This window comes from Artemia franciscana, chromosome 11 (assembly GCF_032884065.1).
Source record: "Artemia franciscana chromosome 11, ASM3288406v1, whole genome shotgun sequence".
In the NCBI taxonomy this organism is placed as follows: domain Eukaryota; kingdom Metazoa; phylum Arthropoda; class Branchiopoda; order Anostraca; family Artemiidae; genus Artemia; species Artemia franciscana.
Window position 1 is genome coordinate 21,505,618 of NC_088873.1, and position 26,260 is coordinate 21,531,877.

The window sequence follows — 26,260 nt, forward strand, 5'->3', positions numbered from 1 at the left end:
CAACTATTCTACAAGAAACAAAGTAAAGTGCACGTCATAACTCTCAATAATTGCTCAATCCGATGTAAGAAAAGCAAAAATGCCACAACAAATCTGTCTTCAGTATCTTTCAAAGTGGACTATTGTAGAACCATCTGTTCAAATAAATTCTTGTTTTGTTAATCCCGTCTATGCCCCCTCTTGCCCTTAGAATCCATTGTTGTTATGAAAACAAGGTTGGATGAGTGATGTAGAGTCAATTTCAAAGTGTTGAAGAACATAGAAGGTCTTTAATTTAGACTAATTCCTCTTCCAGTGCTAAAATTTATGTTTGGAGAAATGAAATTTTTATTTCCCTGTGTATGGCAGCTGATGGAAATACCGACTTTGATTCCTAGAAGATGTTTAATTAGAAATTTATGTAATTGATCATATAAATTTTGATGAACATGAAACTAGTGTACTTTTACCTAATATCCAGGGGCATATCTCCAGCATTTTTATTGGAGGGGCAAGAGAGGTCCATATTCGGAAAGTGAAGGGGCATAGGCTGTGTAATATTTCTCTCTCCAAATTATGGGGGGAAGCAGCTATCCCCCCCCTAAACGACACCCCTACTAATATCAGAGCCGATCAGGGGGGGGCAACTGGGACAGCTGTCCTGGGCATTATGGCTGGGTGTTTGCCCACTTACTTTAAATTTTTCATTTTGATTCGGCTTTTTTTTTGCTTATGTTTGAGTCGGCAGGGGAGCGCTGTAGTTAACTTTTCCCCAGGCACCACCAGTCCCAGGGACAGCTCTGCCTGATACATAATTTAATGCCCTGGTTCCGAAAAATTAATTCAAAATATTAATAACCCATTATTGCCAAAACATTTGGAGATGTTTTTCTCTTTTTGAGGGGGGGGGGCATTTTTATGTTTTAAGCATAAAAGGAAGACTAAAGTTGAATTATTTTCGAAGGGTCCGCAGTGTAACTTTTTATGCCAAATTAAAAAATTCAATCAAATTTGTATTTGTATGTTGTTTTTGTTTAGTGTATTTAGTTAATTTAAATCTTGTTGCGTTTTTTTATTCTATTGTTCTTGCTTTATAAAAGATTGATCGGGAGCAACATAGTGCACATAGTTGTCGCGTACGAGTACGAGTTTCGCGTATTTGTATGTTGTTTTTGTTTTGTGCATTTAGTTAATTTAAATTTTGTTACTTTTTTATTCTATAGGTCTTGCTTTATAAAAGACTGATCGGGAGCTACATAGTACCCATAGTTTTCGGGTACGAGTTTTAGGCTTTTATATTTGTTTGAAGCACAACGCTGTTTGCGCGACAACAAGTTTCATTTTTTTTTCTTTATTTAACAGAGTGAGTATCTTGAATATTTGTGGAAAGTATTCCAAATAGTGGAGCTTTTATTTAAACGTTAAGAATTTAAATCCCGCTGTAAAACCGAAAAGTTCCTAAATAAAATTCGAAATTGATATTCGTCCAAGACCATATCAAAGCTTGAACCCTTCCCCCTACCCCGAAATCCGACCCGTAAAAACGCGATGAAAATGTATGTAAACAAAGTTTTGATGTGTTTTTTAAAGTTTTTTTGTAATCTTCCCCCCCCCCCAAAAAAAAAAATCTGGATGCACTCTTGGATTCATCTGATAGGAATAAATCCCTCATCATTGATCAGAAAAAAGATTTGAATTTTGCTTTAATTTAACTCTACCAGAACCTGCCAAAGGTTAAACCTACCAGAAACTGCAAAGTTAGAAATTCAAATTTACAATAAAATAACGGTAGCTTAAGAAGCTGAAATTTAATTAGGTAAAAAAGGTGAAGTAATGTTTCAGTACTTTGAAAATATTGCTAAATACTGTAAAAACAATTTATAAAATAGTTTGATCAAATAAATTTGATATATAACTTTTTATGATTTTTAAGTTAATCATTTTCTATAAGATTGTTTTGTGGATATTTTTGCCCTAGTGAATCTTCCATCCATTTGAGCTTGTGTTCAAAATTTCGAATGAACCTGGACTGCGGGAAGTACTTTATCAATAGGCCATAGCACTTACTCGAAGAAACAAAATAATTAAAATATAGCATCAGAATTTTTTTTAGGTTAAATATTATTATGATTTCATTTGTTGAGTCAGCAGTTATGGGACATTTGTTGCATAACTAAACAATTTATGTGCATAAATCATGTGTGTGTCTCTGTTCTTATGTCCACTAAAAACAAAAACTAATCAAGCTAGAAACGTGAAAACCATCAAAATTGATCTTGGAACTATGAGACTGGTTATAGTACGTCACCTAAACTAATTTCCCCCAAAAACAATAAAGGAGAAACAGGAATTCCTGGGGTTCCCATATTATTTATACGTTAAAAGAAACGAAAATTTTTTCGTTTCTTCTAGTGCAAAACTTTCGATGCTTCTCTCCTAATCAACAGACCTGTACGAGGAAACCATCGAACAGAGAAAAATAGGGTAAACTCTAGGTTTTTTGGCTTGCTGAAAGATAAACTTACCTTTGATTTGCATTCAACGTTTGTTCCAAATGTAATAATCGCTGCCATCGTAATTGTACTCCAGCCCCTCCCCCTAAAGCCTGTATATATCTAGATCTGGACTGGTTTAGGAAAACCTGGACTTAAAATCTTGGGTTATATTATTAAAAGTTTAATCATTTTTTGGCTGTGTTTTTTTTTCACATTGGTATTATTTAGTATTTCGATCCGCGGTTAAGGACAAATAAGTACAAAAAATAATGTGAAACAAGAAAATCAGCAAGGTTCAATGTGTAGCTCTGTGCCTGTCACGAGCATTATCAGGGAATAGGGATCCACGCAATTATTGATTTGGAAAGTTTGCTGAATCCGAATCTAATGGTGTATTTATCTTTCAGCTCATCAGTTAATCTAAATAGCCTCAAATTTACCAAGCACAGCTTCCAAACTTTACAAGGGATCTATAGCTTGTACAACCTGTGAATAGGACCTTTTTTTAACATGTGGATATTTAACTTAACCCTTTTTTTTACTTGTTTGCACATTAAAACATATAGAAAATAATTAGATATATACAAGTTACGATTTTGATTATGCTGGAAACAGTTCTACTACTATCTCAGCAATGGGTGCAAGTCACAAGACTTCTATGGCACAGTTACTCGATCTTGGATCTGGTGTACTGGGCAGCACTATTTGCACCAGAATTACCGTCTCGTTCTGCAACTCTTCTCTGCAACGGAAATGGTTTTATCCAACTGAGCCATTCGAGAAGAAATAGATCCTAATATTTCCATACTCATCAATGCTAAAACTCTGCATTCAGTAATGCTCGGAGAATAAGTGGCCAACAGCAAAGAGCAAACCATTCTCCGAAACTGGCACTTTCTTTGACCCTCTCAATATCAATGTTCAAGCGACAAATTACAAACGCCATGACGCACCTTTGATTTCAGGGATCCCATGCGTTAAGAGAGAATTCAGTCTGTTATCACCAGCTAGACAAGTTGAAAACAAAAAATGTCATTTTTGTCGACAGAAAGTCAGTCTTGACCTTAGAGACAGCCACATGAGTGGTGTTGAGCATGCTATCATCAGTGATTTCTTGTTAGCCACTGTCATAAAAGTCTTAAAGGCTGAAAACGGGTCTCCTGATATTGTTCCAAATCTGATGAAGTTATTTTAATCCCTATGTTCTTGCAGCATTTTTCAGATATCTTTTCTAGATGGTCATTTGATGCTCATGAGAAGAGATAATATCTTGAAATAAATTCCGGACTTTATTCAAGAGATAAAGAACTACTTGCAGTCATCATGTCTGGACGGCGAGTTCTTGTTTTTTCGCATACTTCCCAAACCTGGCTCATAGAATGAGACAACACATGGTTGAAAGCAAGCAGTTTTCCAATTCTCCTTCTACAGTTCAGTAAGTGGCAGGTGAAGATAGAGTATGATCAAGGATGCCGGCAAGACTTTCATGGATCGATCTCAAAGGCACCCAGGTATGTGGGCAAACGTAAATTAAGCCTGCTTGGAAGAAAATAGTCAAAACTCCTAGTGACTTGATCTGGGCGCCGACTCAGGACCAACCTCCCTTAGCAAATAGTTTGTCTCACTTGGTGGAGAAGTGCAACAACTTAATAGACAAAAGTTGGTTCTGAACGCCATCAGTGAGGGTTATAGTCAGGACTTTAAAAAACGCCCCTCTTCAGTGCGTAACCTGATCAATGAAATGAATATTTTAAACAACTAGTTACATATTTTAGAATCAGAAAAACCTGTCTATTTTGTATGTGGTGTTGAATTATTGTTATGAGTGTTAAGAGTAGTATTTTGTGTGTTGCCATGACCTTTTGGCTTTTCTACAATAGTTTTATATCTATCTATCCATCTGTCATTAGAATACTAAAGAAAGACGTGATGGATGAGATCCAAACTCAGTTGCCTAAAGGATTCCACGGTTGGATTTTCCTTGTTCTAAAAAAAAAAACAGAAGTATGAGTGGTGCCCCAGTAATAGATTCGTCTTTCCCAAACCAATTTTCGAACATGACAAGGTTCAAAGTGGAGCATCAAGCTACCAATCTATTTGAAAAATAGGAACTTGAGCTGCGTCAATAAACTTGAAACATGGCTATTAAAAGATCGACATGCGCAAGAACCATCGGAAATACCTTCGTCTTCAGAAACAAAATATACAAGCTCAAAGTAGTCTGCTTTGAGTAGCATCAAGTTTATCTGTTTTAACGCGTGATCAGCACCGCTACAGACTATCTCCACCGTTGGGTCATCGAAACACATGCTTAACACTGGCTTATTCAAAACTACTAAATCTTGGTAATACAGAACGAACGATGTAAGAACCATGGTCATCCTTTTTCACAAACCAGGGTACATGCTCAGCAAAAAACTAGAGTTACAACTTATGTAACGGTTACTATCACTAGGACCTCTGATAGATCAATAGGTAAAGAATATGTTTCTATCCTCATAAGAGTCATAAGCTAATTGGAAGACGTATCTACCCCACAACAGTTTAATGAAACTAATTGGACTCATGACCTCGTTCTTAGGAGTAGCTTCTTTCAACAGACTGCAAGAGATGTTAGTTGCTGTTTAATCGATTTTGGGACCCATTATGGAACAGCATTAGTATGAGAATCCAAATTACAAAGGACATGAAAGGGAATTGTCACTATAGCTGAACAAAGATTGTCTGAGTCACTGTCTCCATCTTAAACATTGATTGTTTCCAAAACTACATGTACCAAGAGTTCAGTCTACAGGTGGCGTGGTTACTTAGAAGACCCTCTTTGAAGCATTTTGGGACTTGACCTCAGTAAGAGAGATCTTTCCATTTGAACGGCCTCAAGATGAAAGCTGTAGTTAACATAATTCCAGCTTTTACTAACTCTTGACTAGAAAGCCGCATTGATCTTCGAGATTACGATAGGCTTAAACGTTCATTTGGGGGCAAGAAATGCTGCGGGGTAATTCAATCTGGTAGCTGATACTCTCTTGCGAGAAGGAAAAGGTCAATCTGGGAATGGAGCCTCAGCAAAAGTGTTCTTATCGCTTGCCAGTAGAGTATGAACTTCTTAAAGTTGACGTTTTCTTATCTCGATTGAAACAAATATTGAAACAAGATTGATCAGTATTTTTTACCATTTCTAGGTTCTCAAGCGATCTGCGGCTATACCCTAGTCCACGATTTGTCGAACAAACACAGCTATGCTTTCACTCAAGTTGCCCTGACCCCGAAGATTCAGGAAAAGGTTCGAGGGTATTTCAACTGCCAAATAAAATTAATAGCCCCAAAATGACCTGCTCAACCTTAGCAAACGATCCTTTTCGATCTGCTTGTTGACTAGCCTGTACCACTGGGAGATCTATCTCCTAGTGGTACAGGCTTAAGAACTACAGCTAAAGAACTTGCAGATACATGGCTGCAAAATGTCTAGTGTCGACTGGAAAAGAAGCTGCTCTCTAAGTAATCAGCCTGTTGTATGACCCCGCGGCAGCGCGAACCATCGTTGGATTATACAACTGAAAGCTGCAAGTGTTTGTAGATTAATGTGGTGAAAGAAAGATCAATTCTCTTAAAGCCAATGCTCAGACAACTATAGAATTCATTATATGTTTAAAGACCGATTAAAATCTCGCACCATCAACGATAGAAGGTTACAGGGCAGTAAGTAGTACGTCGTATTCTTGCTCTAGCTGCTTGACAAATATCAGCAAAGATACCTGCTCGTCAAAAAGAGTACAACATTTTTGGTAAAAGGTAGTGTGGACTCAGCATGTTATTACTACTTGGGATTTTGGCTTTGTTCTAACGTCATCAAAAAGTTTATTATTTCTTAAATAAATCTTGCTATTACGACAGTATTCATTGCCGCTATCGCCTCTGGTTGTCAGAGGACTGTAGTTCATGCTTTGTCAATCTGTTTAGTAGAGTTTTTCCACAACTCATCTACTCTCAGGCTCCTGCCTTCGCTTTAGACCTAAGACTTTGAAGCCTCGGGAGACAACTTCTCCCAACCTTCTGCCCGTGCTACCCTTCTCATAAGAACGCTTCCGGCCAATGCTCAACAAACTTTTTAAGCGACAGTTAGAAAAGGGAGAGAAAGGTTCTTAATTCGGTTTTCTAAAACAGTTCCACGAACAGTAGCGGCTGGAATAAAATGGAATTTTGTCTTGGAAAAAACAGAACATAAATATGCAGTAAAAGAAGTTCATAGAAAAGAAAAATCACACGAAACAAGGTCCTTGGACGCTACAAAAATAAATACAACTTCGGAGACTACTTCTAAGCAGCACTACCTGAATGCGTTTTAGGGCCAACTGATGCTCCACATTTCATCGTGGCTCATACAGTTTTATAATTATACAAACTGAAATGTTTGGAATAAAAGTGTTATGGTGACCCCTACAGTTTTATAGTTTTATTTATTTTATTATTTTGTTTTATTCAAAACAGTAGAAAGCCATAGGCTTGTTGCAATAATTTCTGCATTTGAATCTGAAATATAAATAGTATATTAGCAGAATCACGTACAACCATCAAACCGGTTGGAACCAGAGCTATCGTCTTGCAGCAGCGTATGAGGTAAGTGGCGACGCCAAAACATAACTTTTATGCGAAAGTTTGGTTAGGTAATGCTTACCTCGTAAGATGTTGTATGGAGGTCCCTCTCCTCTCCGTTGATAAGAGTGTATTGGCTTGTAAGGTATTTAGTTAATGACAGAGAGTGTTATATTTTGATCTAGCTAAAGGCCTCGGTCGGTATGGAAACGCTATTAAAGGATTTTACGATGTTTTGATTCTGTTCTTATTTTCACAAAACCAGTCCAAGATGTTTTTCTTGTTTTTTAGTTTAATTTATTTTGCAAGATACTATTTGAGCTATTGTCCTACCAATCTGCCATTTTAACAAGCTATTTAAGTCCAACGCAACGACTTGTAATATCCAGGGGAAGGGAGACTGGCGCTACTAATTGTCTAGGGCTAGAAAATTGATAAAAAGTGTTTCAGTGACGATGAAATTTTCTGTGGAATTGAAATGTAGTACATTATATTCGGATCCAATAATCCAAAACCTTGGTTTGGCCAGGCAATCTATGTAGCTTATTCGCAAATTTCCATTTCGTATTTTCTAATTTTGTCAATAAATATTCTCTTTCTGAGATTTTTTTATGGCACTTGGTATTTACCAAGTGACATATAGCGATCGCAATTTCTGTTCGTCGGTCTGTCTGTCTGTCGGTCCTGGTTTTGCCAGTTCGGGCACTTCCAGATAAGCTAGGACGATGAAAGTTGGCAGGCGTATCAGGGACCAGAACAGATTAAATTAGGAATAGTCACATCTCAGATTCGACCATCTAGAGGGGGGGGACGATTGAACGAGATATTTGAGAAGAATTTTATTTGCTGCTAAAAGAAATGATTGTTTTCTTAACTGTGGCCCGCTGGTCTAGTGGTATGATTCTTGCTTAGGGTGCGAGAGGTCTCAGGTTCGAATTTCGGACCACCCCAATTTTTACATGAAGAAGATCTGAAACTAGATACGTGATCAATATAGCTATTGCTGGAAGTTGGCAGCGTATCAGGGACCGGACCAGATTAAATTAGAAATAGTCGCTTCCCTGATTTGACCATCTGAGGGGGGGAGTGGAATGACGGTTAATTCGGAAAAATTTAAAAAAATGAGGTATTTTTAACTTACGAACAGGTGATCTCATCTTAATGAAATTTGATATTTGAAGGACCTCGTGTTTCAGAACTCTTATTTTAAATCCCGATCAAATCCGGTGACACTGAGGGGAGCTGGAAGGAAAACCCGGAAATCTTGGAAATCGCTTAGAGTTGATAGATCGGGATTAAACTTGGCCGGAAGAATAAGCACAAGTCTTAGATACGTGTTTGACATAACCGGACCGGATCTGCTCTAATTGGGGGAGTTGGGGGGATTTCCAGTGCTTTGGCATGCTAGGGCGATGAAAAACTGGTAGGCGTGTCCGGGGCGTACAAAAATTCACTTGATAACAGTCGTTTTCCCGATTCGACCATCTGGAGGGGCCGGAGGGAGGGGAAATCGTGAAAATTTAGGTATGTTTATCTCACGAATGGGCGATCGGATCTTAATGAAACGTAATATATAGAAATATAACATGTCTCAGATGCTCCATTCTCAATTCGGATTGGATCCGGGGACATTTGGGGGTGGAGGTGAAAACGGAAATCTTGGAAACCGGGAATCTTGGAAAACGCTTAGAGTGGAGAGATCGGGATGAAACTTGATGGGAAGAATAGGCACAAGTTCTAGATTCGTGATTGACATAACCGGACCAGGTCCAATCTCTTCGGAGGAGCAGGGGGATTTCTAGTGCCTTGGCGAGTTCGAGAGTAAGCACAAGTTCTAGATGTGTGATTGACATAACCGGGCCGGATCCGATCTGTCGTCACAAGTGCCATATGAGCTCTTCGCTATTGTTTTAGCTTGTGTCACTTGGTGCTATATTTTACCTATTCTCTTACTAATCCTTTTTCTAATAAGCTATGTAAGCGCAACATGATGAGGGCGATCATTCAGAAGGTGGGACAGGTGCTCTAATTTCCTTCTTAAGGCTAACAAATTGACAAAAGTGCTACTATGAAGAAGAGAATTTTCTGGAAAGGATAAAAAGCAGGGCTTTCTTCAAATCTGCATAAGTTTGGGGTTATTGATCCCCCTCCAAAAAAAAGAAAAATCTAAATGTACCTCCCGAAGCCTTGGAGAGAATGAACAAAAAAAGAAAATAAGCCTGCAGTAATACGTAAAAAAATAGAGTTTGATCAGCCATAATAAACCAGTTTCGGCTATAAACAAGCCCTAAAAACTGAGGGGTGGGCTGTAACACCTCCTCCAATAATTATTTTGGTTGATTGCCTCTAAGTTTAGATGCTGAATATTCTCTTGAAGTCATCTTCAGTTGTCTGAGAATACTCAGATGATGAATATTTTCACTGTTTGTTGGCTAATTCCACAAGAGGGATGGCTAACTAGCCCCCCTCTTCCTTGCGTTCTAACTGTCTCATTTTTTTTCTTTTGTCTTTTTTTGCTTGCAAGAACGTAAGACCACCTAGAGTAAAGCTGAGAGTCCCTTCTTTGTGGTTTACTGCATTTTAAGTACTGAATCACTTATCTAGTGTCATAACTGTAACGGACGGTTTTTCTTTGATCGCCTGTCGTTATAATGGCTGTCATAATATTTCACAATCAACAAAGAGTGGGGTTTTGAATTCCAGGTGACTTGGCCACCATATACCTTTGTCGCAAAATATCTTGCGGTGGTGATTTCTTTGTCGGATTTATTTTATAGCCCAATTGCCTGAGATTTACAAGGATTTCGTGATTTTCTACCTTTCTCCTGATTATAGATAGTATTGATTTTATCGTCTGTAAATATAGCACAGTTATACAAAGCAAAAAAAAAGGAATTTATGGTTATGTCTTTCAAGAAAGATCTTGCAGGTTAAAATCAGAAAATCAAGAGAAGAAGAAAATACATAAAAGGCTACCGCTTATTTTCTGAAAAGAAACCCCCCTGAGAAAAAATAAGTCCCACTGTTCTGGACCACATAATTTTGTAGCACCGAAATCTGTATACCCTGGTGGTAGGGACACACACTGGATACTGGGGAGGATGGGAGGGGGGCTTCTTGGAAATGTACAGAAAAGGGTGAATTACATTGAAACATCAGAAAGAAAAAACCAAGGGTTGCGAGCCTGAAGATATTTCTACTTTTCACATATGCTTGTCTATAGATTTCTTTTTGATGACCTATTTGATACTTAATTACTAAAGTTCCCAGTAGTGCCGGTAGGGATCCCCTGATTCTATGGCTTCGGCCGGTAAGTTACTTGATAGCTTGTAATCATCTATGTGCTTTATTTGTGTCTTCTATAGGCTACTCTTTTCTGTTAGTTGATTATTTATATTATCATTAATTAAAACATTTTTAGGGCAATACGCTGCTTCTATAACATTTGAAATACTTTTTGGGGGCATTTCATCGAAAAATATTTTTTCCCTCTTCTTCCCTCTCATATTGCGTTGCCTTATAGCTGTTTCTTCTTGATGCTGGGCAACCTTGGTAGAAAAAAAACCTTAAAAGTATTCTGCATGTTTGTCTGTGTGTTACTATTTTTATTTTGACCGAATCTTGATAATCTGCCAACTTCTAATAAGCCAGGCTACAATAAGGGATTCCATGAAACCATACATGCTGCTAATTTGATTAGCTGAAAACCACCCAATTTCTCTCCTCGACAAAACTTGAAAAAAGGAAAATTTAATTTCCGCCACAATTCGGCCACATAAAACTAATAGTTCATTCACACAACTTGAACTTTTCACACTAGCATAATTTAAGACTCTATGATGCGTTATATAATACTACGGAGCCAACTTGGTCAATACCGTGGGGAGTCCCAATTAGCCTCGAGCTCAAATTAGAACTTAGAACATTAGAAAGGTCAATATAGCGGCAGCAAAATGGACTTTCTGGATGAAGAATACATTTTGAGAACAAGTTAATAACTTCTTCTAGATAGTATCATGCTTGATCAAAGCTTGAATCTCCATTCCGCATTTTAATTTTTTAATAGTTTTTTCATTATAACCGTGATGATTTTAGATGATGATTATGATGGTTTTATGGATTGTTACGAGAGCTTAGTGTGAAAGGACTTGTTTAGCGATATGCTTAAAGTAGCGTAAATTCAATACTCAACATAATAAATTACGTACATGGTGTGAAAGCCGCTTAACTAGTATTAAGTACAAAGTTCAAGTTGCAAAGACACTCCATAATATATTTACCTTTCTCCAAAATTCATATTTTCCCGGTATTTACTGACACTAAACTTCGTGTTTATTACAGTTTATTTCTTTTCCAAATCGCTATGCTGGTTTTCTGTTCTGATCCGTTAGAAAATTAGCAAGTAAAGTTATTCCAGAACGATTTTTGTCAAAAACGTTGAACTAAAAAAGTTTCATTTTGACAATATAAGCTTAAACGATTTCTGAAACTGGAGTATATTTGCATTAAAAATGATGATGAAAATTAAAAAATTGAAGTGAGCCCAACCATTTTAGAGACACATTAAAAGAGTAATGTCTTAAGCTACAAATTAATGGACCAATTTTAAAATGACACTGTTCATCTTAAACGCTCTACTGGAAAGCTAAATTGCTCACCATATTCCTTTGTGGTCTAGCACGGACGATATTGTCTTTAAATAAGTTTAATTTTGTTTAATCTTGAAAAAGGAGTAGAATCATTGAGCCTGATACAGGTAACCACACTAATTTATTTAATGGTGAAACAAGGATGTCTTCCACACGTAAAAATAATAGCTTAATTTATTACTTTTTCTACAAGATGTTCTGTTATCGTAGCGCTTTGCCTTTTTTGTCTCATTTTGATCAAGCCTCCTTCGTGTAAGTCCGTTTTGTCCTCGCCTGTTGGGTAACTCTTTTTTATTCAAGACTAAAAAAGAATACTTTGGGAGTAAAATTAAGCTTCAGAAATGATTAGTTCTGTGAATGAACTTTTTATATATTTTTGGTCTTCCAGAGGGAGCTGTCCCTTTCCCTTCTCCATGAGTATCCTTTTTTCTAATTATTCTATATTACATTAGTTAGTCCGGTATTCTGTATATACGGTATTACGGTAATATCATGGTATTCTTTTGTGGTCTAAAACACGGATGATATTGTCCTTAAATAAGTTTAATTTTGTTTAATCTTGAAAAAGGAATAGAATCAATGAACTTGATATAGGTAACTACACTAATTTATTTAATGGTGAAACAAGGATGTCTTCTAAATTCAAAAATAGTAACTTATTTATGACTTTTTCTACAAAGTGTCCTGTTATCGTAGCGCTTTGCCTTTTTTGTCTCGTTGGGACCAAGACTCCTTCGTACAAGTCCGTTTTTCCTCCCCTGTGTACTATTTTTTTTAATTCAAGATTAAAAATGAATATTTTGAAGCAAAATTAAGCTTCAAAAATAATTACTTTTGTGAATGAATTTTTTATGTATTTTTGGTCTTCCAGAGGGAGCTGTTCCTTCTCCTCCTCCGATAGTGTTCTTCCTTCTAATTATTCCACATGACTAATAATAGGATTCGACAAGGATCGATACTGATTCACAAAACAAAGTATAGACTAATGAGTAGGGCTTCCTGAAATGTTGTTACCACGAGTTGGAGTTTATGTAAAAAAAAAAAAAAAAAAAAAAAAAAAAAAAAAAAAAAAAAAAAAAAAAAAAAAAAAAAAAAAAAAAAAAAAAAAGAGGGCTCAAAATTGGTAGCATAAGACAGGCATTACGATAATTCTATTTTGCGAGAAGTCAAATAGTTTTGATGGGGTAATACACCCATTATGTTTTAAAAGCCAATATTTTCATGTTTTTTTATTGGATTTTGGCGTTAAGGGCTTGAAAAACCCGAATCCTCCACCTCACTAGTTTGATATGGGCTCAAAACTTCTGAAATTGACAAGAACAATATCAATGACCCTTTACTTCGTAAAAGCTGGAAAAAATTCCCAAAGCGATTTTTACACCTCTTTTTAATGTTGAAAGAGCGATTTTTTCGAATGGGGCTCTGTAAGTACTACCATTTTAAAATAAATCACTCATCGAGGAGGAAAGACCTTTGGCTCTGCATTTCTTGCTTCCTCCGAAACATCAAGATTATTTAGCTTTAGGTAATCAAAAAGTGTGGAAAAGTTCAATCGACGTCATAAGAAATGATAACATGCAAAAACCAATAGTAAAAAATAAATATCAGGGCCCTAGCTGCATCTTGGGCTATGTGCGAATTCTGTTGTTTTCATGAAGAGCGAAATAAAAGCACACTTATTAAAGTTTGGTGTTACGTTTTTTTGTGCATTGATAGTGCCACATCTAAAAATAATAAGGCACATAATTAGGACTTTAAAAGACATCTAATTTCTATTCTGCAAGTATTTTAAACACTCAGGAATGGTATGCTATTACTCGCGCTGCATCACGGTAAAAATGTTTAGTTTAGTGTAAACAGTATTATAAAAATTTGAACTGTAAAACGAATATTTGAAGGGAGTCTTGGTCCTAAAAATATGCACAAATTTATTCTTTCTCATTGTGTATTGGCGATTAATTCTATATTTTGTATTTGAAGCCCTTTTCCTCCTCATAACTATCACAGTGGCCCATTTCAAGATGGATTCCTTGCATTTTGGGATGGCAGGGCCAATATATGGACTAACCTTCACATAATACTATATAAAATGAAACTTATAAGTTTTCATATAATTTTTTGAATATCTTCCAATCAGGATAGGAGGTTGGCCCAAACTTCTCAAACTCTTTCCATGTCTAAGCCACTGGCCACCCTCCCAAATGAAGCCAAAACTGCCTCTCGTTTATACCCGGATCATACCTATCGTAGCGCATATGCAGGGGAAGCTTTCGGTTCATGTCCCCTAGGAACGCTTTGATTTTTCCAATGATTTTACATATGGTCCTCGCAACCCCCCCCCCCCCTTTCTTTCTGTTTTCTGCTCGTTCCCTTCGGAAAGGAATTTAAATTTACGTTCTGGTCCCAGGTCAAAGAATTTTACTTTTGGTTTACATCTTTGACAAAGTGGATAGTTTTTGACGCCGTCAATATTAGCTAAGTCACACACGTCAGGCAGATATCACGAACACGCTCAGTGCAAATACAATTTGAAGTTGGCGCTTATCAATATCAAATATCAGTCTGAGTATAGTCTAACAAATAGAAATCAGTTTTTTTCTCGCCTCCTGCATGCATTCCTATGTTCAAATTAAATTAGGAGGGAAACCCTACAAAAAGTTGGCTTGTCTTGCAATTCCTATAGCGCTTACATAGGAAAATTGATTTCGTGTGAATGAAATCTATGAGCCGAATCTGAAATTCGATATCATTTTACTGAATTTTTAGCATGATTTCAGGAGTCTTTAGTTTAATCAAGTTCAAGTTGTAATATTTATTTTTCGATTTTAAAGCATTTTTCTTGTACAGAAACAGCATATATACACTAGCACTTAGATTTAAATCAGGCTTAAAGATGCTTCGCAAGGTTAATGAAACTATATTATTCCCAACCTGTTAGGTTATACCCTTAGCAGACGTATACATGGAAGGGAGAGGTTTATTACCCAGAGCCCCCGAAACCCATTGATTTGTGCGTCCTTTTCCGTTTTATCTAACACATCGCTTCTTTAGTATAACTTAGTTATATTAATTAAATCAATAATCAATTTAATCATTAATTAATTTAAGTTAATTAATTTGAATAGTTTAAATCAATTTGATTATTAATTCATTATATTTAATTAATATATAATTTATTATAAATAGCTTTGTTTATCTTGCTGGTCTTTACCCTTCATAAGAGGCAGAGAGGCAGCTAATCAATAACAGCAATTAAATTTACTTTGCATTAGGTCCACCTGGATTCTCCACACATATTGAGAACATTTGGGGCAAAGGTTCTGTATTATCCGAAATTTCATATCCATTATCCGAATATTATCCATTATCTTAAATAATGGGATACTATTACTACTACTACTAACAACTCACCGCAGCACCAAACCGCCTGAGGCCAACACAGCTGCACACGCTCCTCCACGATCCCAATCTATTTAAAAACCTTCCTCCATACACCCTCTAAAGAAGTTCCCATTTCCTTTAAATATTTCTTTATGACATTCCCCCATCCCGGAGAGGACGACCTGCTTACCGTTTAGCCCTAGACGGTTGGCTGAAAGGACAATCTTCGGTAATCTATCATCCTTCATCTGCAGAACGTGCCCAAGCCATCTCAACCTTTCTTTCATTATAGCCCTAGAAAGCGGAGTTGAACCACATTTTTCGTACAGCCTACTGTTTGAAATACGGTCAGTCAGTCGGGTACCCAGAACAATCCGTCGGCAATTTCTCTGGAAAACATCTAGTAAATCCTCATCCGCTTTTCGGAACGCTCATGCTTCAGAGCCATATTTTACCACTATCATCACTGTACCTTCCAATATTATAATCTTGATTTCCAGACTTATCTTCTTATTCTTCCAAACTTTTTAACTGTGAAAAAACACCCCGAATCTTGCTTTACTTTTAACATCTTCACTGCTCCCACCGTTTTTGCTAATAATACCATACCAAGGTAAGTGAAGCTGGCCACCTGATCAATATTTTCGTTACCCACCGTTGCCTTTTCATCTTCACTTATTCCTAGCCTTAGTGACTCATTCTTCTTAACATTAATTTTGGAACCTATTCTAATAACCTGATATCACAAAACCTCTAAATGTTCATTCATTTTGCTCACACTTTCATCTAGGACGCTTAAATCATCAGCATAATCTAAGTCCAGAAGAGTTTTTACTCCCCATTTGGTTCTGAGGTCTCCAATTGCCTTTCCTGTGCTCCTTAAGACAAAGTCCATCAAAATGATCCATATAAAGGGGGACAGAACAAAACTCTGCTTAACTCCTGATTTAATACAGAATCAGCTGCTAACTTCATTTCCTACCTTAACAACAGCAGTGTTATTCTCGTACATATCACTAATCACTTTAATGTGTTTGTCTGGTATACCATACAAGGATATGACCTTTGCTAAAGCTCTCCTATCAACAGAATCGAACGCTTGCTCATTTTCTATAAAACTGAGGGCCAAAGATGTTTAACAACTAAGAAACTTCTCAATTATTAACCTAAGAGTGAAAATTTGGTCGAAACATCCTCTACCTTTTCTAAAACCATACTGTTCTTCTCTTAAAACTTTGTCTACAGCCTCTCTCAGCCTATAAAGTATCATATTACTAAGCAATTTGCTACCCACGGAGACAAGGCTAATGCCTCGATAATTACGACACTTACTCTTATCACCTTTCTTATACAGTGGTTTAATTAAGGTTTTCCTAAAATCGTTATGTACTTCCCCTTTTTCATATATCCTACTCATAATCTTCAGTGCCTTATTTCTAACCTCGGAGTCATCAAAGAAACTGCCCCCTCACAATATTCAATATTATGCAAATCAAATTGGTTGTTTCTACCGGCGTTTCTTGTGGTCTCCTCCTACCCAACCTCAAGAAAAAGATAGAGGGAACGGAGATTAAAAATTAGAGTATGCACACTTTATGTTACGGTGAATAGAGCCACAGCCACTTATGTCCCTTTCACACTGCACCGTAGAACCTTTCACGCTAGACTAACTTGGAACTTTACGATACATTTTGTAATCTTTCGGAGTACATTCCGTAAGTAATGTAGGCTGGACCTCGTAGACTCGAGCTCTGCTTAGAATTTTAGGTTATGCACATTACGTTATGGAAAGGTTAATATAGCAGTCAAGGCCGTATCTAGGGGGGAATAGGGGTTTGGCGCCCCTTAAAATGTCTAGCCGACTCGTAAAAACGTGACAAAAAGAATATAAACCAATTTTTGACACATTTTAAAAGTTTTTTTTACCCCCCCCCCCTCCAAAAAGAAATCCTGGATATGTTCTTGATAGCAGTGACAAAATTGAACTTCCGGATTAGCAATTGATTAATTTTTAAAACAAACTACTAAAATTTTCCTAGAAATCCCTTCATACTTAATCAGACCTTGAATTTCCATCCCCGTTTCACATTTTTAATATTTGAATAATTTGTTTATGATGACGGACGATTTTAGACAGCATATATGATGAATTTTTATGTTATTCTGATGCGAAAGGAATTGTTTAAGTTGAGATGTGATACTTAACGTAACGTAACCATACCATTTAGCATATGAAATTACATACGCAGTGTGAAAACCGCTTAACTATATATCTCATACCGTGTAGGCTTTACTAAAATTTGTGATTCATAGTTAATCAAATTGAATCTTGATAGTTCATGCGTTAGGATAGAAACATGTCTTCCTGTCTCAGTCTACCCCTCTACAAGAAGAAGAAGAGGAAACTGTGATGAAAATCATACTATATTATTTATCTGACACGGACACGCTACCTTTTCACTGGCACTATTTTATCGACTCGCTACCTACCACCAGAAAGGTTATTTTTCTTAGTGTTTCATAGCGAAACGCGAAGTTTTCAACGTTTGTTTGGGGCTGATGTTAGGTGGTTTACCGATGAAAAGTACTTAGTGTAAATAAAAACTTGATATTAAAATTATCTTGTAGAAGTTCTAGATTTTGCTAATCCAGGATCTTTGTTTTCCAATTGTATTTTACAACTAAATTTTACACTTCTTAAATTTTAGTCAATTCTAGTCATACTAACATTATTTTTGGTTAAAGCTATGTTTTTGCGTGTCGGTAGCTAGTACATGGTCTAATACAATTTTATTTGATACATTCTTCTAAAAACTGCATTTCTAATGAAGGCAAGCCTGATATCTTTCTCTAGAGAGTTTGAAATATTTTTTTTTCTAGTAAAACGACGTGTCTCTTTCGAATATCAAAAAAAAAAAGTTTTTTTTAAACTGAAAGTAAGGAGCGACATTAAAACATAAAACGAACAGAAATTACTCCGTGTATGAAAGGGGCTGTTCCCTTCTCAACGCCTTGCTCTTTACGCTAAACTAAGACTCTTTCTCTCAATTCTACTTTATTAAACAGTAAAAACTGTAGCGTAAAGAGCGGGTTTGTTGAGAAGGGAACATCCCCTTTCATACACGGAGTAATTTCTGTTTAAGTTTTGATGTTGCTGCTTACTTTCAGTTAAAAAAAACTAGTATTCTATTTAATTTCTGAACGTTTTTGAATTAATGCATGTTGGATTTTTGGCTCTCCGCACATAAATTATTCAAATGAAATTTGCATATTATTCCCTTTTAGCTAAATGGCTTTCTCTTAGTTTGGATCCGATTTTTTGAGAAAAAGGGGTGGGGGAGAAAGCCTAGTTGCCCTCCAATTTATTTGTTACTTAAAAAGGCAACTAGAACTTTTAATTTTAACAAACGTTTTTATTAGTAAAAAATATACGTAACTTAAGAATTAACTTACGTAACGAACTTCTATATTCGTATATTTTTATAATGTATGTGATGGGGTTTGTCCCCTCGTTAATACCTCGCTATTTACACTAAAGCTTAAATTTTGTCCCAATTCTTTAAGAATGACCCCTGAATCAGAAAGGCCGTAGAATAAATAGTTGAAATTACTAAAAATACTTTAGCATAAAGAGCGAGGTATTTAGGAGGAGGAGAACCCCTCATGTGCGTAATAATCTCTGTTCATTTTAATTTTTAATGCTGCTCGTCACTTTCAGTTGAAAAAACTTTTTCATATTTATTTGAGGAATAAATATTCATTTTATTGAGGAGGCCTAGGTGCCCTCCAATTTTTTGTTCAGAAGGGCACTTAAAAAGGGCACTAGAACTTTTCATTTCCGTTATAATGAGCCCTCTTGCGACATACTAGGACCACTTGGTCGATACGATGTCCTGGAAAATAAAACAAAAAACAAATAAACACAATACTAAGTTCCACATTTTTGTAGATAGGAGCTTGAAACTTTTATAATAGGGTTCTCTGATACGTTGAATGCGATGGTGTGATTTTCGTTAAGATTCTATGACTTTTAGGGGGTGTTTCCCCCTATAATAAGGCAAATTTTCCCAGGCTCGTAACTTCTGATGAGTAAGACTAAATTTGATGAAACTGATATATTAAAAATCAGCATAAAATCCGATTCTTTTAATGTATATTTTAGCATCAAAATTTCTTTTTTAGAGTTTTGGTTACTATTGAGCCGGGTCGCTCCTTATTACAGTTCGTTACCACGAACTGTTTGATTATTTTGTTTTGCATGTTTTATGCAATTTTATCTTTTATGCCTCCCTGTGTTGAGGCCCATGGCTATCTGCATCACCTCAAATGGCATTTTGTGGTGTCAGGCAAGTACAGGATTTTGTTTTTGGAAGGAGGAGGGTCTTATTTTGGTGAACAAGATTCACATCCACCAAAACGGGGAAAATAGTTGGAAAATCCTTTTTTAAAATATATTAGATGCTTAACAGTTTTTGTTGTTGTTGTTTGTTTTTTTTTTGGGGGGGGGGGTCACAGAGGTCATGTGCAGTCTGGGTTTTCTGCCTAATGACTTGCGTAACAAAATATGTTTAAACTACTCCATCTGCATAGTTGAAATTTTATCAACAAAGACTATTTTAAAAGGCTAACGGGCTGATATGAGCCTCGGAGAAAACCTCAAAAAATGACTAGTTAACATATGCCTTCCTGTTTCAACTTCCGCAAATAAATTAATTGGTAGTATCGGTAATTTGTTTGTAATAGTGATTGCTATTGTCCGTGTGTAATCCTCAGAAACCAATCACGAGCTGCACATCATGTATTAAGTAAATAATTAGATAATTAAACTTTGGTCTATTTTTCTACCAAGATTGAGTTTACTTTAGATTTTTGAAGTGAAAGTCTTGAGTACCCACCCAGAAGCAAACTTCTTCTTTGGAGCAGAACCGAGGGGTTACCCACTTCTCCCCATCGTATGTACATTTCGGAACGTCACGTTTGCCACGCTTGGCCCAGTCCCAGAAACGCTCGGCACGCTCCCCTAACTGCTTGGGACAGCTTTGCCACGAGCAGAACAGCCCTCCATCGAGCAGAACAGCCGTCCATCTCCAAGCTAAAATTCGCTTTTTGGCACTTCCATAATTATTGAGAATACTCTAAAAAGAAAAAAAAAGAATAAAAATTACTTGTAACAGCGTAGTAACGCCCTGGGAGAGTGGAAAAGAGAGTATCTTCCCCTCTTATCCAAGACCAGTCTGAGCCCAAAAGATCGCTCCAAGGGAAAATTAAGCTTTTATTTTTTGGAGATTCTTCTTTAGAGCCCTCCTCCTTGGAGAAATTTTTGGAGGATAATTTTATTTTTGTAAAAGAAATTTCTGGACAAGAAAGTAAAATATGGGCCTTTGGTATGTGCATAAACCAAGAAAGGTACTTATGTATTATTCAGAACACACTCAAGAAGTGAAGTTAGGTTAATTGTAATGAAATATACCAAAATTTGATAAAAATATAATGCTTTAGTAACAAAATAACTGAAACTACAACAACGAAATATGGAAAGCAGGCCACCTGGAACAAATTATATTAAAAATCTTACCTAATTACCTCTATACATTAAATATTTAATTAAGGTACACCTGCATCGTAGTTTATTCCACGAAAGAATAAGCTAATTATATTTAAATGCGAGATAAAAACCAGTTTATTCAGATCAAACAAAGCAAACTTCTCGAATGTTTTCTTGATAATACGTAAGAAACCTAAGAAAAAGCAATCATAAAACTACTAAATTAAAGGAGATATTCGCCAACTGGTTAAAAAAGCCGGCTTCTCTTTCCATCGATTTTGCGCCAAATCTATTCATGGTTTTCAAGTAGCCTTATGAACTTCTCTGTTGATTACTCTGTCCCAATTTCTAATGCCAGTTTATAGAGATAAGATGATCGGGACTATAAATCGTGTATAATTCTCAAACAAGTGGCCTTTTCTAGTAGATGTTCGCGAAATTTTTTTTTCGACGGATTCAGCTTTGCTTTCCATCATCTATTCGCCAATGGCTATTTTGTCATCAAGAAGAAACGAATATCCCCTTAAACTTAGTAAAGGCAGGGTTGTCACCTGCTCTTCCGACTGAGCAGGGTTGTCACCGTGGTCAGTTCCTAAAGTACTACAATTGCCCAAATTTGCGTGCTACAGAGTGGTTTTCGGTACTACAGTCAAAAAATTGACTATAATATTGCTAAAATAGCACTTCCGTACTACAGGTGGCAGCCCACAGGAGTCATGGAAACCATACCCTTAAAATTCAAACTCTGTGTTCTTTCTTCGTACCCTGGTTAAATATTTCATTATGGATAGTTCAAAGATATAGTAAGGGATTATGATTATAGCCCCGAATATGGAGGAGGGTATGCTTTAATTGATAAAAAAATATTTAGTCGTTTATGCTTTAAATGTGACTTTTTTTCTCATCTACGGTAATGCAAAAAACCATCGAATGTTCGGTTAATTGGCACATACCGTCCGATGCGCGTCTTGTGAAATACGTTCGATGTACCGATCCATTCTTTCGAACCATAATTACCGTCACGATCTCAAATACCTTGTGGAAACCTTTAAAGGGCTTCTTTAAAGTTTGTTTTATACAAATTTTACCCCGTTTTTTAATGCAAAAGTAACTAATAATTGTCACTTCGCGCTTCAATCCCAATTGTCAACTTTTGGTGATGTTAAAAATGTGGAAATATAGGAAGATGTAAACTGCTCAATTTACCATAGTTTACCGTAATAAATCCATGAATTTGACCTGAATGGCTTGGAAATATCAACTTTTGTTGAATTTTGAATCGAATTTTCGGTTTTTGTGTGTTTTGTATAAAAAACACAAGGGATCATTTGTCACTTCATGGAAAAGACACAAAGACGAAACGGAATAGTAAAAACAGACACAACATTTACTTAATGTTTACATCATCTTCAAATTCATAAAAGAAGAAATAAAATAATAGCCATTGTTATCTTAAGCAAAATACAATCATTTTGTAATTATTGGATTCATTCACTCAAAAAATGCGCGGAATGGCGTGCTCCAGCGGCGTGTCAAAGCGCTCATTCAAACAAATTTTCATCAGTGTTGAAATAGCCGTTCCCTAGTGAGTACGCAGTGCGTGATGGCTCGGAATGTCTCATGCTAACTTGTAAATTGTTCAAGATTGTAGTGATAGTGAAAATAGTTTCAAATGTGGAAGTATCAGTGGATTGTGCTTCTTTGTCTCGTTGGGTGTGTAATGTTGGATAGAAATGTTTTCGGAGGTGTACCCCTGTTCGATGATTCGCGTAAGTTTCCTCAATTAATTTTGTGAGTAGCCTATGCTTAAAGGATGGGTAGATTTATGGTATGGGGCAGAAATCAGATCCCTGTGCAATATTCTTTCCTAATATATATTTGTGTGGTGGCCCCAGGCCAAGATTTAGTGATAGGCCCGGGCTTAGGAGCGCACAATGCCAGGGGGTGCAAGAAATTATCATTGAGTGATTTTTTCTTTAGAAAAGTTTGACTGATGTGATTTATCCTCAAAGGCCAGATGCACTCTGCCCCCCGCGCCACCTATTCATAGAAGAGTGATTTTAAAACAACACAGGAATTCCGTGGTCACTAATAAACTGTCAGATGTCTCTCAAGAACGGTGCTAAGGGAGAAAGGGAGAGGTATCACCTCTCCCTTTCATTACTATTGGCGTATCAGTTGTGTTCTGTTCAGTACTTCCACTATCCCCGATTTTCAAGATTATAGGGTGGGTTTCCCCAAAATCTCGCGAAACGGAGCGGCAAAAATGATTGGGCCTAGAAGCGTCACAGCTTTAAATCCGGCCCTGGGTGGCCCACTTCTAAAGGAAACATGCTAAACAATACCATTGGATTCCTTATTTTATGCTCTTTTAAAATATCACGGTTGTTTACTAACGAAGCATCTTTCACATAGTTGTCCCATTGCGTAACCCCCCCCCCCTAATCCAGTCAAATATAGTCTAATGCCACGGTTACGGTCAAATGAAATCAGGGTGATCGGTGCCATTCTTTGTCTGTAGACCTCTTGACAATTTAAAGCACATTTGGTTACTTTGTATTGGGGGGGGGGGGTCTGTGACGTAATTTTGTAAATTTTTCGATGAACCCATTAATGAGCTAAGAAATAGGCATACATTAGGAATCGGAATTTATTTATGAGAACGAAATTTACTCCAAACTCTTTTCCCTAATGTGCAAATGGTTACCCGGTAATGTACAATGTAATTAATTTTCCGTTATTTTGAAAAACCGGTAAATCATTTTGAAGAAGAGTGACTTACACAGAATTCAGCGCATGTATACGACTCAGGGTAGGCTATGTATTTATACATTAGGGAAGGGGATTCAATCCCCTAATTCTATTCATCGTCTTTAAAGCAAAATACGAAACCTGAAGATTTCACGTCGGCCCTCTCGGAACATATCTTTAATTTTCCAAATCATTTTATTTTGTTTGAAAATGTTTCTTTGATTTCTAGGGACCAGGTTTAAAGCAAATTTTCAGGGGAACAATCGAAAAAAAAAATCTATTCAAGAATAATTCCATAAACAGAGATACAGGTGAATTTGGATTGAACTCAATTTATGATAATTTACTGAGGTCAAATAAAGTAAATATCACCTCACCTAAGAGCTATGACCTCTGTCCACGTAGTATGTCCGATAATTCTAATGAACCGGAACTGAAAAGGTCAAAGAGATTTGCCTCCGCTGTTGCATTGAAAAAAATAAGAGCAATAAACTATATGTAATTAGTTTATTATGTATAAGTTTTGTTTATTTTTATTCATGTCTTTTAGTTTTACTGCTGATGATGAACACTGTATATGTGTTCGAAATATCCAGTTAAATAATTTTATATCTATTCACTGTCAAAAAAAAGGTATCGTGCCTATTTTGAACTGTTTTACTTTAGTGGGTCTTCTTTTTGAATCATCTCCACTGTTTGTTTTATTGTCTACTTGGGTATGATGTTGGTTAAAGAAAATATTTTAAGTTGCCGATTCTTCCTACTCTCCTGGAGACAAGATCATCTCAAGCCTGTTTCTGAAAAAATTCAATAAAAATAACAAACGGATGTTTTTTGAGATACGAATAAATTAGTTTTACGCTTTGTGCAGCTCATTCAAATGCTTTATTTACGAACAAATTATAATTAAATATGCCATTAAATCCGAAATAGGAATGCATAGGGACTTTTCAAATTTTTAATTTCTAGCAGTGCATCACTACGAAGACGTGATTTATTTGCCTATCAGGGTACTTCGACTTTGGGAGTTAAATGCCTGCAATAAATCAGTTTCTCTGTTAATCTGACTCCGATGATATGCTTAACCATGCCCTTCAGATGACTAAGTTGGTATTTGTACATCCACGTTTATTGAGCCGATTCGGGGTCTCTAGATTTTTTTTCCTATTCTTCATGGTATCCCAAATTAAAGAGAGAAAAACAGGTGTAACTTAAATAAAACAGTGAAACATAAGAAAAAAACAACAACAACAAAACATAAATAATAAGATCTGAATATTTCAACTCCAGGTCTGGGAGCCTTTATCAATGGGAAAAAAAAGGAGAAAAAATTAAGTTAAATCATCTAAAGAAAAAGATAAAAACAACACACGAGAAAAAAACAAATTAATAAATAAAAATTAAGACGTAGGTATTATTTATTTATTTTTTGTTTTGGATTTCCGTGATGAGACCAGCGGATTTCATCCATGGTCGAACGTTCATCCGTGCTAGAAAAGACGCAAAAGAACCCACAAACCAGATAACGAGAAAAACAATCACTGACCAATTGTACAAGGATTCATGGCCTTCATCGGTGGCTCGGCAACCGCCCCAGGGTTTGGAATAGATTATTCCTTCTAAAATCCTGCGATAGCCCTCTGCAAAACCTTCAAATACACTGGGGCTTAAGATTAAGTATCTAAAAATTTCACAGTAATTGATGCCCATAAAAAATATACAAGCATTGTAACTCGGTAAAACTAACTTACACTTTTGGCTCTTGCCTCCGCATAATGACACTCGTCGAGGGCCTTTCGTACCGCTAGTGCCATCTCTATAGTATGTATGGCTAAAATTAGTCATAACAATGACTGTGATCAAGCATGGATCTGAATCGTGGTGAGGGCTTCGGAACGCTAAGGAAGACATGCAAATTGTTCCCCTGAGGAAAAGTCTAAGGTGTTCTAAGGACCCATATACCAAAGAACGTGATGTCAAAAATGTGGTTTTATCAGACCTTCTAGGGCTGCAAGGAAGAAGCGTTAATATTGTCAGGCCACGTTTTAAGGTTGAAGGATGATGGATTACCAAGATCCGGCATTTCAGTCATTCATCTAGGGTCAAACGAAAAACAGTTCGTCACTAAAGGAGTGGGAAGACATCATATGAAAGTACCGAAGAAAAATCGAGAATTAAATGGGGGGGGGGGGTAAAGACCGAAGCTTTGAACATATTGCAGTAAAGAAGGAGCCTCTGCTGCTGTGTTGGCGTCTAACGAATTGGTGATGCAAAGAGATATTAGTAGTAGTAATATCTTCATAGATGTTCCGCGGGTGCACCCACTTTCACATATCAAATGCACCAGGTGGCAGGAGCCAAGCGTGGCGGAACCGTGGCTGTTCGAAAGGCTAAGGAAGGTGTTTTGCCAGATGGATAGTTTTGGGGACCCACTGGACTGACCGGATACCAAACAGTGCGCTGTCGAAAATGATGTTCGATCCGAAATTTTAGGGCTATAATGAAAGAAAGGATAAGATGATATATAGTCATATATCAGGCTTTACAGCTATCCATCTTGGGCCAAGTGAAAAACAGTTCGTTTCGAATGGGATGGAAACAGGTCATAAGAGATGATTTAACCGTTGAATGTACTAGGGTTGATAAAGGGTCTAGCCTGTGCAGCTGAGTTGACCTCAGGCGGCTTGGTGCTGCAATGATATGTTAGTATTGGTAGTAGCATTATCACAGAGAATCACTCATGGATATAAGACGGACAGCTGCATTACTGTTGCCGTGGTTTTTTTTCTGTTTTATGTTCTAGTTTTTTTTTTTTCATAGGACTAAAAGAGCGTACTAGCAGAACAAGCCTTTGGCTCTCATTGGCT

At 36.7% G+C, this 26,260-nt stretch overlaps 1 protein-coding gene across 4 annotated transcripts in view; it reads left to right on the forward strand.

Annotated features, from left to right (window-relative positions):
- The window catches only part of LOC136032960 (tyrosine-protein kinase transmembrane receptor Ror-like), a 595,320-nt gene that overhangs the window by 399,037 nt on the left and 170,023 nt on the right, over nucleotides 1-26,260 (forward strand). Inside the window, exon 1 of one of the 4 annotated variants that reach the window (XM_065713446.1) lies at nucleotides 22,205-22,411. The exons of the other annotated variants lie outside the window; for them this stretch is intronic. Coding sequence (XP_065569518.1) covers nucleotides 22,315-22,411 — 97 coding nt within the window. The 5' untranslated portion in view covers nucleotides 22,205-22,314. Of the gene's footprint in view, nucleotides 1-22,204; nucleotides 22,412-26,260 lie in introns of those variants that run through there. 4 annotated transcript variants of the gene reach the window in all.